The sequence below is a fragment of the Canis lupus genome, chromosome 17 (assembly GCF_003254725.2).
Source record: "Canis lupus dingo isolate Sandy chromosome 17, ASM325472v2, whole genome shotgun sequence".
In the NCBI taxonomy this organism is placed as follows: domain Eukaryota; kingdom Metazoa; phylum Chordata; class Mammalia; order Carnivora; family Canidae; genus Canis; species Canis lupus.
The window spans coordinates 62,065,388-62,079,250 of record NC_064259.1 but is presented as its reverse complement, the minus strand read 5'-3'; the positions used below and the strand labels follow the sequence as shown (position 1 = coordinate 62,079,250).

Here is a 13,863-nt window from a genome sequence, read left to right as displayed (position 1 = left end):
GATAGATATGTTAGTATTTATGGCTGATCTTTTATTTAGAGCATTAGTAGAGACTTAGTGAAAGTCTTTAATATACCCTTGCCCCCACACTATTTTTATTGCTTAGTAGAAAAATTTCTCTAAGAACTCTTAGGTAATAATGCTTGTCTATCTTGTGTATTATATGGTGTTTAATAGTATAGTCTTACACATAAATATAGACTTTACTCCAACCAAAATTGTTTGCTATGCCTTCTTTAATATAGAGGGAGCATGAATAAAATTTGCATTCATTTTATATCACTGAATCAGAAATTATTTACCTTGGTTAAAAAATGAATGGCTATGAGTGAGTTTCAGGTAGTCCTTCTATAGACTGAACTCCAATCTATAAAATAAACAATTTATACATTTTGTTCAGCATGATTGCAATATTAAGATTAGTTTTAGGAAAGACCAATTGGAAAATGGAATTATTTTAAAATTGTTTGCAATGATATTTAAAAAAAAAAAAGATACCTTGGAGCAAAACTATTGAAAGATGCACAAGATACACTGAAAACTACAAAATATCCCTGAAAGAAATTAATGAAGACTTGAAGTAATCGAGGAGATGCACTGCGTTCACAGAATTAATAATATTTTTATTATTCATAATAAATAAACAATATTTATTGTTAATGATGTTCATTTTCCTTAAATTGATATCTAGGTTCAATACAGTCCCAGTTAAGACCCACTAAGTCTGTCTTGAAAAAATCGTCAAGCCAATTCTAAAATACATACAGAAATACAAGGCTCCAGTTAGCCTGGTAGTCTTAAAAAAGGACAGAGATAAAGGACATAGGCTACCAGATTTGAAGAATTACTATAAAGCTCAATAACCAAGACTGTGGTATTGACATAAGGATAGACAAGTAGATCATTGGAACAGTATAGCATCCAGAAATAGATGAACACATATGATCACTTAATCTACAGCTCAGTTGCCAAGTCAGTTCAATGAAAAGGGGAGCAACAAATGGTGCTGGAAAAAGTGGATGGATATTCGTAAGGAAAATGAACTTCAACTATACATCACTCCATACTCAAAAATTATTTTCAGATGGATCAGAGACCTAATCATAAAAGCTAGAACCCTAAAGCTTTTAGAGGAAAATTTAGAAAAATATCCTCATAACTTTAGGATTAGCAAAGATTTCTTAGGCCCCAAAAAAGTATGAACCATAAAAGAAACACTTGATAAATTGTACTTAATAAAAATTTTAAATTTTTGTTCATCAAAAGACACTATTGAGAAAATGAATAGACAAAGTTGTAGGATTTGCAATATGTATCTGGCAAAGGAATTATATCTGAATCTGTAAAATATGGTTATAACTCATTAATAAGACAACCAAATTTTAAAATGGGCAAAATATTTAAATAGACATTTCATCAAAAAAGATACAAATGCTTAATAATGACTAGAAAAGCTACTTAACACCACTAGTCATTGGGGAAATGCAAATTGAAGCCACAGTGAGACACTATTGTATATTCATTAGAATGATTATAATCAGAAAAGACAGATAATAACATCTATTGGTAAGGATAGGAAGAAATGGTAACCCTAGTATAATGCTGGGCAGAATGTAAGATGGTACAAGTGCTTTAGAAAGAGGTTTGGCAGTGCTTAAAAGGATAAAAATAGATTTAGTGTATCACCTAACAATTCTACTGGTATGTATCTACTTAAGAGGAATGAAAACATATGTCCACGCAAAGACTTGCGTGTAAATATTCATGGTAGCACTATTCATAATAGCCCCAAAGTAGAAACAATTCAATATCTATCAACTAATGAAAGGATAAATAAAATGTGTAATCATCTAGTGGAATAATATTCAGCAATAAAAAGGAATGAAATAGTATATATACTACAACATGAGCAAACCTCAATGTTTTATGCTAAGTGATAGACACTAGACACAAAGACCAACTACTACATGATTCCATTTATGTGAAATGTCTGGAATAGGCAAATCTATAGAGATAGAAAGTAGATCAGTGGTGGTTGCCCAACAGTGAGGATGGGGGTAGAGATTAAATAACATGAGGGATCTTACTGGGGTGACCAAAATGTTCTTAAACTGGATTGTAGTGATGGTTGCACAACTCAGTAAATTATTAAAACTCATTGTTTTGAACACTTAAGACAGATTAATTTTATGATATGCAAAATATACCTCAATAAAGTTGTTTTTCACAATGGCCAAAGAACTCAGACACTTCTCCAAAGAAGACAAAGGAATAGACAATAAAGACATGAAAAGTTGCTCATCATCCTTAGTCATCACTACAGCGAGAGGTCATTCACACTTCTTAGAAGGGCTAGAGTCAAATACACTGAGAACACCAAAGATTGGGGAGATTGTAGAGTAGTAGCTGGAACTTTCACTAGTTGGTGGGAATGTAAAATTATGTGACCATTCTAGAGAACTTTCCACAGTTGCCCATGAGGCATTGTCTTAAGAGAAATGAAAACACATGTTCCCCAAAGATCATGACAGCCATATTCATAATAACTCAAACCTGGGGACATTCCAAATGCCCATCAACAGAAGAATGGATAAATCATTTTTGGTATATTCATGCAGTGAAATACTACTCAACAGTAAAAAAGAAAAGACTATTGATAACACTCAACAATTTCAGACACTTATTGAATAGAAGAAGCCAGACACAAAAGAACAGGTATTCAATTATCCATTAATTAAAATCCAACAACAGGCAGACCCATCTATGCTGATAGCACTTGGAAAATGTGGGTAATGGGAAAGTGGGTGAATTAAAATAATTCTCTGGAATGATGAATATGTCCTCCACCTTGCTGGGGTGGCAGTTAGGAAGGACATGCAAATTGCCAAAACTCATTTTTATAACTGAATGAGCACTTAAGATCTCTGTATTTTGTTGGGTGTTTATAACATACTGCCCTTGTCTATAAGGCTTTCATCAGTAGATTCCATATGGTGAAACCAGCTACTTTAAACTAGATATGTAATACCAGAGAATTTGACTTTTTAAAGCCTGTGAATGTGGTGTTAGTTTGCTCGGGCACGTCTCTATTTCTGGTCTTCCTTCCTTTTCCTGTACACTGATTGTTCCAGTTCAGTTCTCTGCCTTTTCCTATTTTCCCTTGTAGAATGTATTTATCATTAGACCTTTATTAATTAATTATAGCTGGACCTTTTACTGAATCTCTAGTATTGTCCTGTTTTGAATTCTGTTTCTGTATTTCCTACTGCATTTGAGACTTAAAAAAAATTGCCCTAGTAGCACTTCTAATACACATATTTAAAACGAAACTGAACATCTTTCTCCTAAAGTCACCCCATCCCTCTTTCTGTCATAGGCACCATGCTCATAGTCATCCGGGCCAGATGCTCAGAGGCATATTTGCTTCTTCCTCTCCTCTTGCTCTGTTCCCTATATAGTTTCCAATCCCTGTTGCTCTTTCTTTTTAAATGTTTGGAAGGAGGAGAGAGGGAAAGGAAGGAAAGAAGCTACTCTATCCCACAGATTATTTCAGTCTTCTTCTTAAAAATATTTTTTTAATCTCTATGAAGTTCTGGGAGGAAGCCATAAATAGTAAAGTCTGTCTTCATTCACTTGTTTAGAGTCAATAGAGAAATCAGATCCAGGAAACAGTGTTGGTTTAGAATGCTAGCTGATGAGTGAACATGGCTTTAGCTCGGCATCTACATGGGCTTACTGGCATTTCACCCCTTTAGGAGGCAGCCTTCACTACTCAATCTCTGACTTCTGTTCTGCTGGAGCTTCCTCTGATTTGCAGGCAGGCAAATCAGACTTGACTGCACCCTCTGCCGGCAGGCTCACATCCAGAACAGTGAGGGGAACCCAAGAGACCCTGAGCCAAGCATACTGAATTCATTCTCTAAAACTCTCCAGGCAGGGCAGCCCAGGTGGCTCAACAGTTTAGCGCTGCCTTCAGCCCAGGGTGTGATCCTGGAGACCCAGGATTGAGTGCCACGTCAGGCTTCTCCTTCTGCCTGTGTCTCTGCCTCTCTGTGTCTCTCATGAATAAATAAATAAAATCTTTAAATAAATAAACAACCAACCAACCAACCTCTTCAGGCAGATCAGACACTGTTTCTTCCTTAGAGAAGAACGGAAGAGGGCTCAGAGAAACTGGAGTGTTTCTCCCCTGCTTTCCCCTCTGTGGAAATTTGAAAAATTAGATGAGTGTGTCTCCCTAATGCTCTTTACGTTAAAGGTGACAATATGTCTTGGTTGGCTCCGGACTAACCCAGCTTATTCCTTTTGTCCCAGCATAATTAATAATAGTGTCCTCTTTTACTCTCAGAAGTGGGCGATATGTTATATGGTCATCCTCATTATATCTTTCTTTAGATAGAGCAGCCACAGTTGCTTTTAGTGTTGTAGGAACATTCAGAACTTTTTACTAGAAGTGCTACTCTCCATCTCCACAACTGGGTATGCCTCCTGACATCACCTGTACTTACCCCCATAGTTTGGACCCTTGAGCCTCTCTGTTTGATGCTCGGCCAACTGTGCACTTGGCCTCCACCCCAAGATTGCTAGAACTCATACAGCAATTTGGCAGTGTGGCAGGATACAAAATCAATGCCCAGAAGTCAGTGTCATTTCTATAAACTAACAATGAGGCTGAAGAAAGAGAAATTAAGGAGTCAATCCCATTTACAATTGCACTCATAAGTATAAGATACCTAGGAATAAACTTAACCAAAGAGGTAAAGGATCTATACCGTAAAAACTACAGAACACTTGTGAAAGAAATGGAGGAAGACACAAAGAGATGGAAAAATATTCCATGCTCATGGATTGGAAGAATTAATATTGTGAAAATGTCAATGTTACCCAGGGCAATTTACACATTTAATGCAATCCCTATCAAAATACCATGGACTTTCTTCAGAGAGCTGGAACAAATCATCTTAAGATTTGTGTGGAAACAGAAAAGACCCCGAATAGCCAGGGGAATATTAAAAAAGAAAACATGAGCTGGGGGCATCACAATGCCAGATTTGAGGTTGTACTACAAAGCTGTGGTCATCAAGACAGTGTGGTACTGGCACAAAAACAGACACATAGATCAATGGAACAGAATAGAGAATCCAGAAGTGGACCCTCAACTTTATGGTCAACTAATATTCGACAAAGCAGGAAAGACTATCCAATGGGAAAAAGGACAGTCTCTTCAATAAATGGTGCTGGGACAATTGGACATCCATATGCAGAAGAATGAAACTAGACCATTCTCTTACACCAGACCCAAAGATAAACTCAAAATGGATGAAAGATCTAAATGTGAGACAAGAATCCATCAAAATCCTAGAGGAGAACAAGGCAACACCCTTTTTGAACTTGGCCACAGCAACTTCTTGCAAGATACAAGATACATCCATGATGGCAAGAGAAACAAAAGCAAAAATGAATTATTGGGACTTAATCAAGATAAGAAGCTTCTGCACAGCAAAAGAAACAGTCAACAAAACTAAAAGACAACCTGCAGAATGGGAGAAGATATTTGCTAATGACATATCAGATAAAGGGCTAGTCTCCAAGATCTGTAAAGAACTTATTAATTCAACAGCAAAAAATCAAACAATCCAATCATGAAATGGGCAAAAGACATGAACAGAAATTTCACAGAGGAAGACATAGACATGGCCACCAAGCACCTGAGAAAATGCTCTGCATCACTTACCATCAGGGAAATACAAATCAAAACCACAATGAGATCCCACCTCACACCAGTGAGAATGGTGAAAATTAACAAGACAGGAAACCACAAATGTTGGAGAGGATATGGAGAATGTTGGTGGGAATGTGAACTGGTACAGCCACTCTGGAAAACTGTGGAGGTTCCTCAAAGAGTTAAAAATAGAACTGCCCTATGACCCAGCAATAGCACTGCTGGGGATTTACCCCAAAGATACAGATGCAATGAAACGCCGGGACACCTGCACCCCAATGTTTCTAGCAGCAATGTCAACAATAGCCAAACTGTGGAAGGAGCCTCGGTGTCCATCAAAAGATGAATGGATAAAGAAGATGTGGTTTATGTATACAATGGAATATTCCTCAGCCATTAGAAACGACAAGTACCCACTATTTGCTTCGACATGGAGGGACCTGTAGAGTATTATGCTGAGTGAAATAAGTCAATCGGAAAAGGACAAACATTATATGATCTCATTCATTTGGGGAATATAAAAATTAGTGAAAGGGAATAAAGGGAAAGGAGAGAAAATGAGTGAAAATATCAGTGAGGGTGACAAAGCATGAGAGACACCTAACTCTGGGAAATGAACAAGGGGTAGTGGAAGGGGAAGTAGCGGCTGGGGGTGGGGTGACTGGGTGATGGGCACTGAGGGGGGCACTTGGCGGGATGAGCACTGGGTGTTATGCTATATGTTGGCAAATTGAACTCCAATAAAAAAAATTTTTTAAACTAAAGAAAGGGTTGTGGTTTGTTAGTTGCCAAATAAAATGTTGAATCTACTTCCAGATTAATGCTGAAATATATTTATGTTGATCTTTTATCCTTATTAAGCATTAATACATTCTTGTGAGTTTTTTAGATATCAAATGGTTTAAACAGTTCTTGCAGTTTGCCAAACTTTCTAAAGAGAAAGCATAAATTCAGTTATGGTGCAGTCAGAGGATCCATCCTCACTCAGCATCACTCAGTTCCCATGCTATTTCAAGAAACTGTTAAAAGAGATCTCTTTCATGGAGGATCCTTAATGGTAATGCTTTGGGTAATACTATTAAAGAACATTTTTTCCAGATATAATCCAACAAATACTCCTCTCCATGTAATGGTTACCTGTCATAAAATATTGTACCTACTTAATTGACAATTATTTGCTTCATAGCTGTGGATGATCAAAGTGAGCTGAAGTGTGTCTCAAGTCTTCTCAGCTGTTTTTTTTTTTTTTAAAGATTTTATTTATTCATCCATGAAAGACACAGAGAGAGAGGCAGAGGGAGGAGAAGTAGGCTCAAGGCAGGGAGCCCACTGCGGGAATTGATCCTGGGACTCCAGGATCACACCCTGGGCCAAAGGCAGGCACTAAACTGCTGAGCCACCCAGGGATCCCATTCTCAGCTGTTTTGTTCTGTTTTCACATAGCCATTTTCAACTATTCCTGTCTTTTCCATCTCAGACATTTCAGCCAGGTCCTTCAAAAGAAAAATCACAAAAACTCACCAAGCTTCAGAACTACCAATCAATCAATCAATTGGGGTGCTCTGTATATATATACATATATGTACATATATATATATATATATACACACACACAATACATATGTATACACACACATATACACGCACAGGCAGAAAAATAAGATGGAAAAAAGGAGTGAAGGTGATTCAGAGCTTTACATCAAGAGGCTAGTTATCTATTCTCCCCCTTTATTCTGAATGTGAAATAATTTTATTAGAGCATAATAGTTTATATAGCTTGTCAGCTTCATTACAATGAAATTTTTATTTACAAAGTCAATGCATCAGGGGATTCCTGGGTGACTCAGGGGTTTAGCGCCGCCTTCGGCCCAGGGTGTGATCCTGGAGTCCTGGGATCAGGTCCCACATCTGGCTCCCTGCATGCAGCCTGCTTCTCCCTCTGCCTGTGTCTCTGCCTCTCTCTCTGTGTGTGTCTCTCATGAATAAATAAATAAAATCTTTTTTTAAAAAAAGTCAATGCAGGAATCCCTGGGTGGCGCAGTGGTTTAGCGCCTGCCTTTGGCTCAGGGCATGATCCTGGAGACCCGGGATCGAATCCCACGTCGGGCTCCCGGTGCATGGAGCCTGCTTCTCCCTCTGCCTGTGTCTCTGCCTCTCTCTCTCTCTCTGTGTGACTATCGTAAATAATTTTTTAAAAAATTAAAAAAAAAAGTCAATGCATCAGAACTTTGGCTAAATGAGGGAAATTAATAAATCTTTGGATATATTCTAAGCCTATTTGTTGTCTAACATACATTGTGTGCACATGTGTGTGTTTCAGCCTAGCAGGAAAACACTAAAAGAAATTGAAAATAAAAATTGAATCATCATAGTGTATAACTGGGTTTTTAAAACAAACTCCTTCTTGCTGGACTCCTGTGTATAAGTTGTTAGCACTAAAACCACCTGCTAGAAGCATTCCTGCCAACTTAATCCATTTCTAACTAATAAAATGATTCTTCAGAAGCATTAACTTGGAAAACAGGCAGAGTGGTAAGGAAAGAGGATTCTTTTTTGAGAGGGCCAAGAAAGGTCAAGAAACAGGGTTTCTATTGGAAAGACTAGAATTATTATTATTATTATTATTATTAGCTATCAGAAATTCAGCTACCGTCAGTTTTTCTGGGTATATTTCATTGATCAGTTACCTGGAATGAATAATATGTAATAATCCTGTGTAAGATATTTCTCTGTTACCAGACGAAAATATGGATTCTGCCCAAGGTACTATAGTAGCTATTTTACATTTTCCTTGAGAAACTCAAGTTAATGCAAGGGAAAGTAGATATTTTCTTAGATTTCAAGGAAATCTCAATTGCCCACCAGAAATGGCAAAAATCCAAGGCTTTTTCAAGGGGAGAAATGGGTCAGAATAACAGAAATAATTGACAAAACTTATGTATAATGGTGAAAAATTGAACAAGCAGCTGCTTCTTGTATTGAACTAGAGGGTAAGTGTGTTTTGCATTGTCAAGCTGTTTAAATGAAAGATCTATACCAGATGATTTTTTAAATAATTAACTTTTGTTTCTTCAGTTTTGAGTAAACACCTTTGAGTTGAATGTCATCTTTTGTTCTGGGCTCCTAATTACCTGCTGAGACACTCACTAGCTACTGAAGAAGCCACTGGACTCAAACCATGTTTGTTCTTTTAAAGCCAGTCCTCAGCTTTCTGTCTGTCTCCCAAATATTAGTGTCATGAAATAAAAGACACTTAAATTCACTCATGGTGAATTCTTCTCTGTTGATTTTGAATCTGGCATTTTACTCCATCTCTTTCTTTTTTTTTTTTTTTTTTTTTTTTTAATTTCCAGAACTTCCTTATGGCTGGGAGAAAATAGAGGACCCTCAGTATGGGACATACTACGTCGAGTAAGTTTGTTTCCTCAGTTAATATTCTCCCAAACGTTTTCCTTCATTATATGGCATTAGGGAATACTCAAATACAACACTTTATGTTTCTACAATCCAACTTTCGGAATTAGAAGTAGGGGCAGTGAGCATTTACTTCAGTGGTTCTGAGCTCCCCAGAAGTTTGCTTTGAGTTAAATACAGCAAGAGGGAAGTTGCTATGTTGATGAATTACTGGAAGTGTTACCATTACTACAACAGCATCTAAAGGGAAAAGTAGTGTAGAAAACTGTGAAATGAGGGGATAGACTAGATGAAATGTTAAGATCACTTCCAACACCACAGCTCTTTGGTTGTGAAGGCAGTGAAAGCACTCTAAGGGCAGTAAGCTGTAATGATCCCAAGTTTTGGAGTACAGGTTTAGAAGAGTATTATCTCTTAGGGAGTTAATCAAGGAACACTTAGTATTCTTTTGGGGGATGGAGGAAAGTTGCTTCTTACCCAGCTGTTATGGTTAAATTTAAACATAAGTTTATGTTGGAATAAAGCACCAAATACCTGCCTATGAGAAATCAGACTCATATCAGCATCTTCGGATTTTTCTTTTCTTTGTCTTCATTTGTCCAATTGCTGCATTGTGATGATCAGAGATTGCTTTCTTTCCAAATGCTATAGGTAGAATTTTGACCTCAGGCAAATAATGGCATTAAAAATGTTACTAGCATGTACCTAGAAACTAGTAGTCTGTACCTACTGCCGAGGTAGTGAAGGCAAAATCTTATTTCCCGAAAAAAGTAGCAAGCATGGGTACCTTCTAGTTTTATGATTGCCTATTAATTTTTCATTACTTTTTGTTGTAAACAAGTGCCATTTCCTTGTATTTATCCCTCAAGTAAGGATCTCTGACTCCTGTTGTAACTCTAGTCTTTTCTTTTTAATGAAGTATAGTTGACACACAATGTCACATTCATTTCAAGTGTATATCTAGTCTTTATTCTAATGTGTAGATTGTTATTTGAGTACCCACGGCCAGATTTCTGGAATGATTTCTTAAAATCTAACTTGTACCATAAGAAAACAGCTCCATTTGACCCGTAGGTATATAACTTCACAGTGTCAACACTTTGGTTCCTTTGGAAGGCTGTGCTAATTTTATTTTCATTATGTTATTTAATATCTTGCTGATATTATCATGTGAAAAGTATACAGCAGCTCTTTCATTGTGTGTGTGTGTGTGTGTGTGTGTGTGTGTGTTTTCTAAAGCATATTTAGGTAAAACAAAGAAACAGCCATTTCTCAAAGAATTGTTTGAAGGCTAACTAGAAAGGTTTTGTGGGATTTTTTTCCCCTAGCTGTTTAGTCTATTTAAATTTGACTTCAATAAACTATTAATTGTCATTGACACTGCTGAACATTTCTGCAATAATGATTCTCATTCTCTTATTGTCCATTCCAAGTAAGTTTGAATACATGGTCAAGAGGTGAAAGTCATTTGCCTGTAATAAAATCTTGGGCTAAATGATCTGGTTCTCATTAAGCAAAGATATAATATTGAAGCAACTTTAGGGTAAATCTTGAAGTGACCTGCTCCTAGTTGTCACGGAGCGTGTGTAAAATATCCTGAATTAGAAGGAACAGCAGCAAAAACATGATTTTGTATGATTGTTCCCAGGACGAGCTCATTTTACAGGAGGGTAATTTATTAGATTAAGAAAGAGCAGGCTGTACTCAAGATGCACATTAGTATGGAGTCAGCTGAGCTATGGAGTGTGGCTTGATTCCCAGATTAGTCAGATTTTGAATCCCGACCATAGTAATCTGCAGTGAGTTTACTGATGGAGATAAAAAGCTGTTACTTGAATGGCTACTCTTTGGCTCTCTCACTTTGTCAAACCAGATGGCACAATGATTGCTTTTGGCAGAGCCTTGTAGTAGTAACACCAACTGCAATGGCACTTTTTCTTTGCAAGTATTTATTTTCAGGGATGAGATTCTGAAATGGATTAATTTATTTTTGAAAATAAAATTGTTCCAAAAACTTAATGGCAGGCCTTCTCTAAGAATGCTTGCATATTTAGAAATGTTGTCTTCTTGTATTGCATTAAGTGTCTTGATGCGCTTAGGTTTCAAAGTCAAAATATACATCTGCTTGAGTATCTCAAATTCTTCGTGGACGAAGAAGGATTTTGTTTGTGGAGATAAATTATTAAAGTCCACCTATTGTAGACAAAGTTTTAATGCAGATGAGATTCCAAGTTATACATTCAGTATTTAATAATGCTTCTTTGCTACTCTTTTTTTAGTTTTTCTGGTAATCTGTGATATTCTCCTATCTTACTTCCCATAGCTAGTTATAGGGAAAACAAAAGCTCTTAAATCTTAACAATATTGAGAATATAAGTAACTAAATGAAAAGGAGGGTGTTTTAACTTTTCTGTATTGTTTTGTTATTTGGGTGGCATTTTAATCTAAATAGTTCAAGGTGACAGATGCAATTACTCTCTGCACTAAAATCTTACATTCTTTTGTCAAAGAATTTTCAGGAAAGGGCTTACTCATTTGCATACTTCTACTCTCCTCTCCCACACATTACAAAGAGTGTAAATTACTACTTTTTCTGTTTTAATGCCTAGGTGGCAAAATGAGCCCTTCATCTGATGACGTTAAAGTCATTCTAAACAGGTTTATTCTTTTCTAAGTGTCATTTTCTTGTAGTTTTACTTTTCTAAGAATATGTAAAATGTCAGTACCTAATAAGTAATGTTTAAAATAATCCCTAAATTAATACCAAAGATCTCCATTTTCCCAGAGGGCTTAGCACTTAACTCAGTGATAAGGGCTCCTCCCTGAATAGGAAGCAGAAGCTACTTGAGCTTTAGTGAAGTTATCACCCAAAGAATTTCAAGTGGAACTTGCCATATTTAGAGCTCTGAAACTAAATAATTGCATCTGTTGCAGAGTTAATAATGCACTAAAAACCTAAATGACATAGAGAAAGCCAGCATACCTTGCCCTGACAGGTCCCTGCTACCCTTTTCCATCACCACCATTAATGTTTACAGATGGCAAAGTAATTATCCAAATTGTATGGCTATTTGTATGCAAATTTTATAATATTCAGCCTATCTAAGGGCAACCATGATCTGAGATTCTCATGATTTGATATTTAATTGTTGATATTTGCTAATGTCACTTTTTGTTAAAATGGATTCTGCTGGAAAATGCTATCTATCATTTGGCTGAAATATATTTGTACCATGGAAGTGCTAGAAAGTAATTCCTGTTACTTCTGTATCAGAACTGGTTCAAATAACTTCTATACAGTAGTTGCATTCTTAACCAACTTCCACTTGACTGACTTGCCAGACCAACCAAGTGCTCTGCTCCCCCGGTGAAATGCACTTTTGCCCATCATGTACTGACTACCATTAGTTAATTGTTCACCCTTAGTCTCCCCGTGCTGTTCTGCTTTCCCCTACAGACTTGTATGCTTTCCAAGGCAGTTGTGAATGTTCCCAAATCAGAAGTACCAGTTAAATTTATACTATGATCATAATTATTTTAATTATTATATAATTATGAAAAATGTTGAGTGTGGAAGAGTTATTCTGTGATACAAATTGATAAAAACCAATCTCTTTTTTAGTTCTGCTAAATTGATGTGGGTGAGTCAGTTGGAAAAATAATAGTAAAATTCAAGAAAGCCTCTATACTTAGGTATTTCCAGAAGCGTCTGTATTAGCGACTTCATTTTAAAGAAACTTGAATTAAAATCCTCCTACCATTAACTGTCCTTTAGAAAATGAGCTGATCCATTACCATCCATTCTGATTGCATTAGATGTGAGAGCTTCTCCTATGGTTTTGAAAACTGTTATTGGCTCTCTGCTGGGTACCTTGAGGCAGAAGCTATAGTGAATGCTTCAGCAGCTTTCACTTCTAGGCATCTTCAATGGGCCTTTCTTTAGTTGTTAAAAGCCCTTCCACTACCATCATTCAGCTTCTCTGCATTCCATAGTTTGGAGATAAACGTTTGCCCCTTAACCTATGGGAATGAGTTGGTATAACACTCTATTTAAAAATAATGTAACTCTTTCATCTTAAACTGAAATGCCTGTCTTTCTACATTTTACAGTCACCTAAACCAGAAAACCCAGTTTGAAAATCCAGTGGAGGAAGCCAAAAGGAAAAAGCAGTTAGGACAGGCTGATACTGGGTCTTCAAAACCAGGTAGAACTTTTTTTCTCAATCTTTTCTTGTAAGAATGCCTTGTGAAATTTATATACTGAATTCATGAAAATAAGGTTTGAACTTTTTATTGTTGAGGATCATCAGATAATGTCTACTTTTTATCACTGTAAGGGTGGGAATAATCTTAATAAAACATCTAGACATTTTGAGAATACTGTGATTTTCCCATTCTGCTAGTACAGAAAGTTGGCAAAAAGTATTAAATAGCTTTGTCATGGGCCTGAGGTTGTGATATGAAGATTGCATTGTTTCCCATTGTTTCAGTCCAGGACAGTCTGAGATCTCTACTCCATTATGAACTTCTCCCAAGTTAATGCTTAGGTCTTATGTCTTTAACCATTCAGGACTCTTTATTAACTGATAGGAATAAATCCACTGTATTATTTGCCAATAACATTGATTCTCAAGTGGGATGGCAGCGTATTAGTAATTCAGAATCATTTGGGGAATATTTTTAAAATACATAGTCCTAATATTTTGATGAGCCTAGCCATGTATATT

General features: G+C 36.5%; 1 protein-coding gene across 4 annotated transcripts in view; it reads left to right on the top strand.

The window, feature by feature from the left end:
- MAGI3 (membrane associated guanylate kinase, WW and PDZ domain containing 3) overlaps positions 1–13,863 on the top strand; it is a 237,202-nt gene that overhangs the window by 170,558 nt on the left and 52,781 nt on the right. For all 4 annotated transcript variants that reach the window (XM_049096157.1, XM_049096158.1, XM_025452933.3 and 1 more), the window contains exons 7-8: positions 9,076–9,133; positions 13,247–13,341. In XM_049096157.1, the coding sequence (XP_048952114.1) occupies positions 9,076–9,133; positions 13,247–13,341 (153 nt within the window). The remainder of the gene's footprint in view (positions 1–9,075; positions 9,134–13,246; positions 13,342–13,863) is intronic.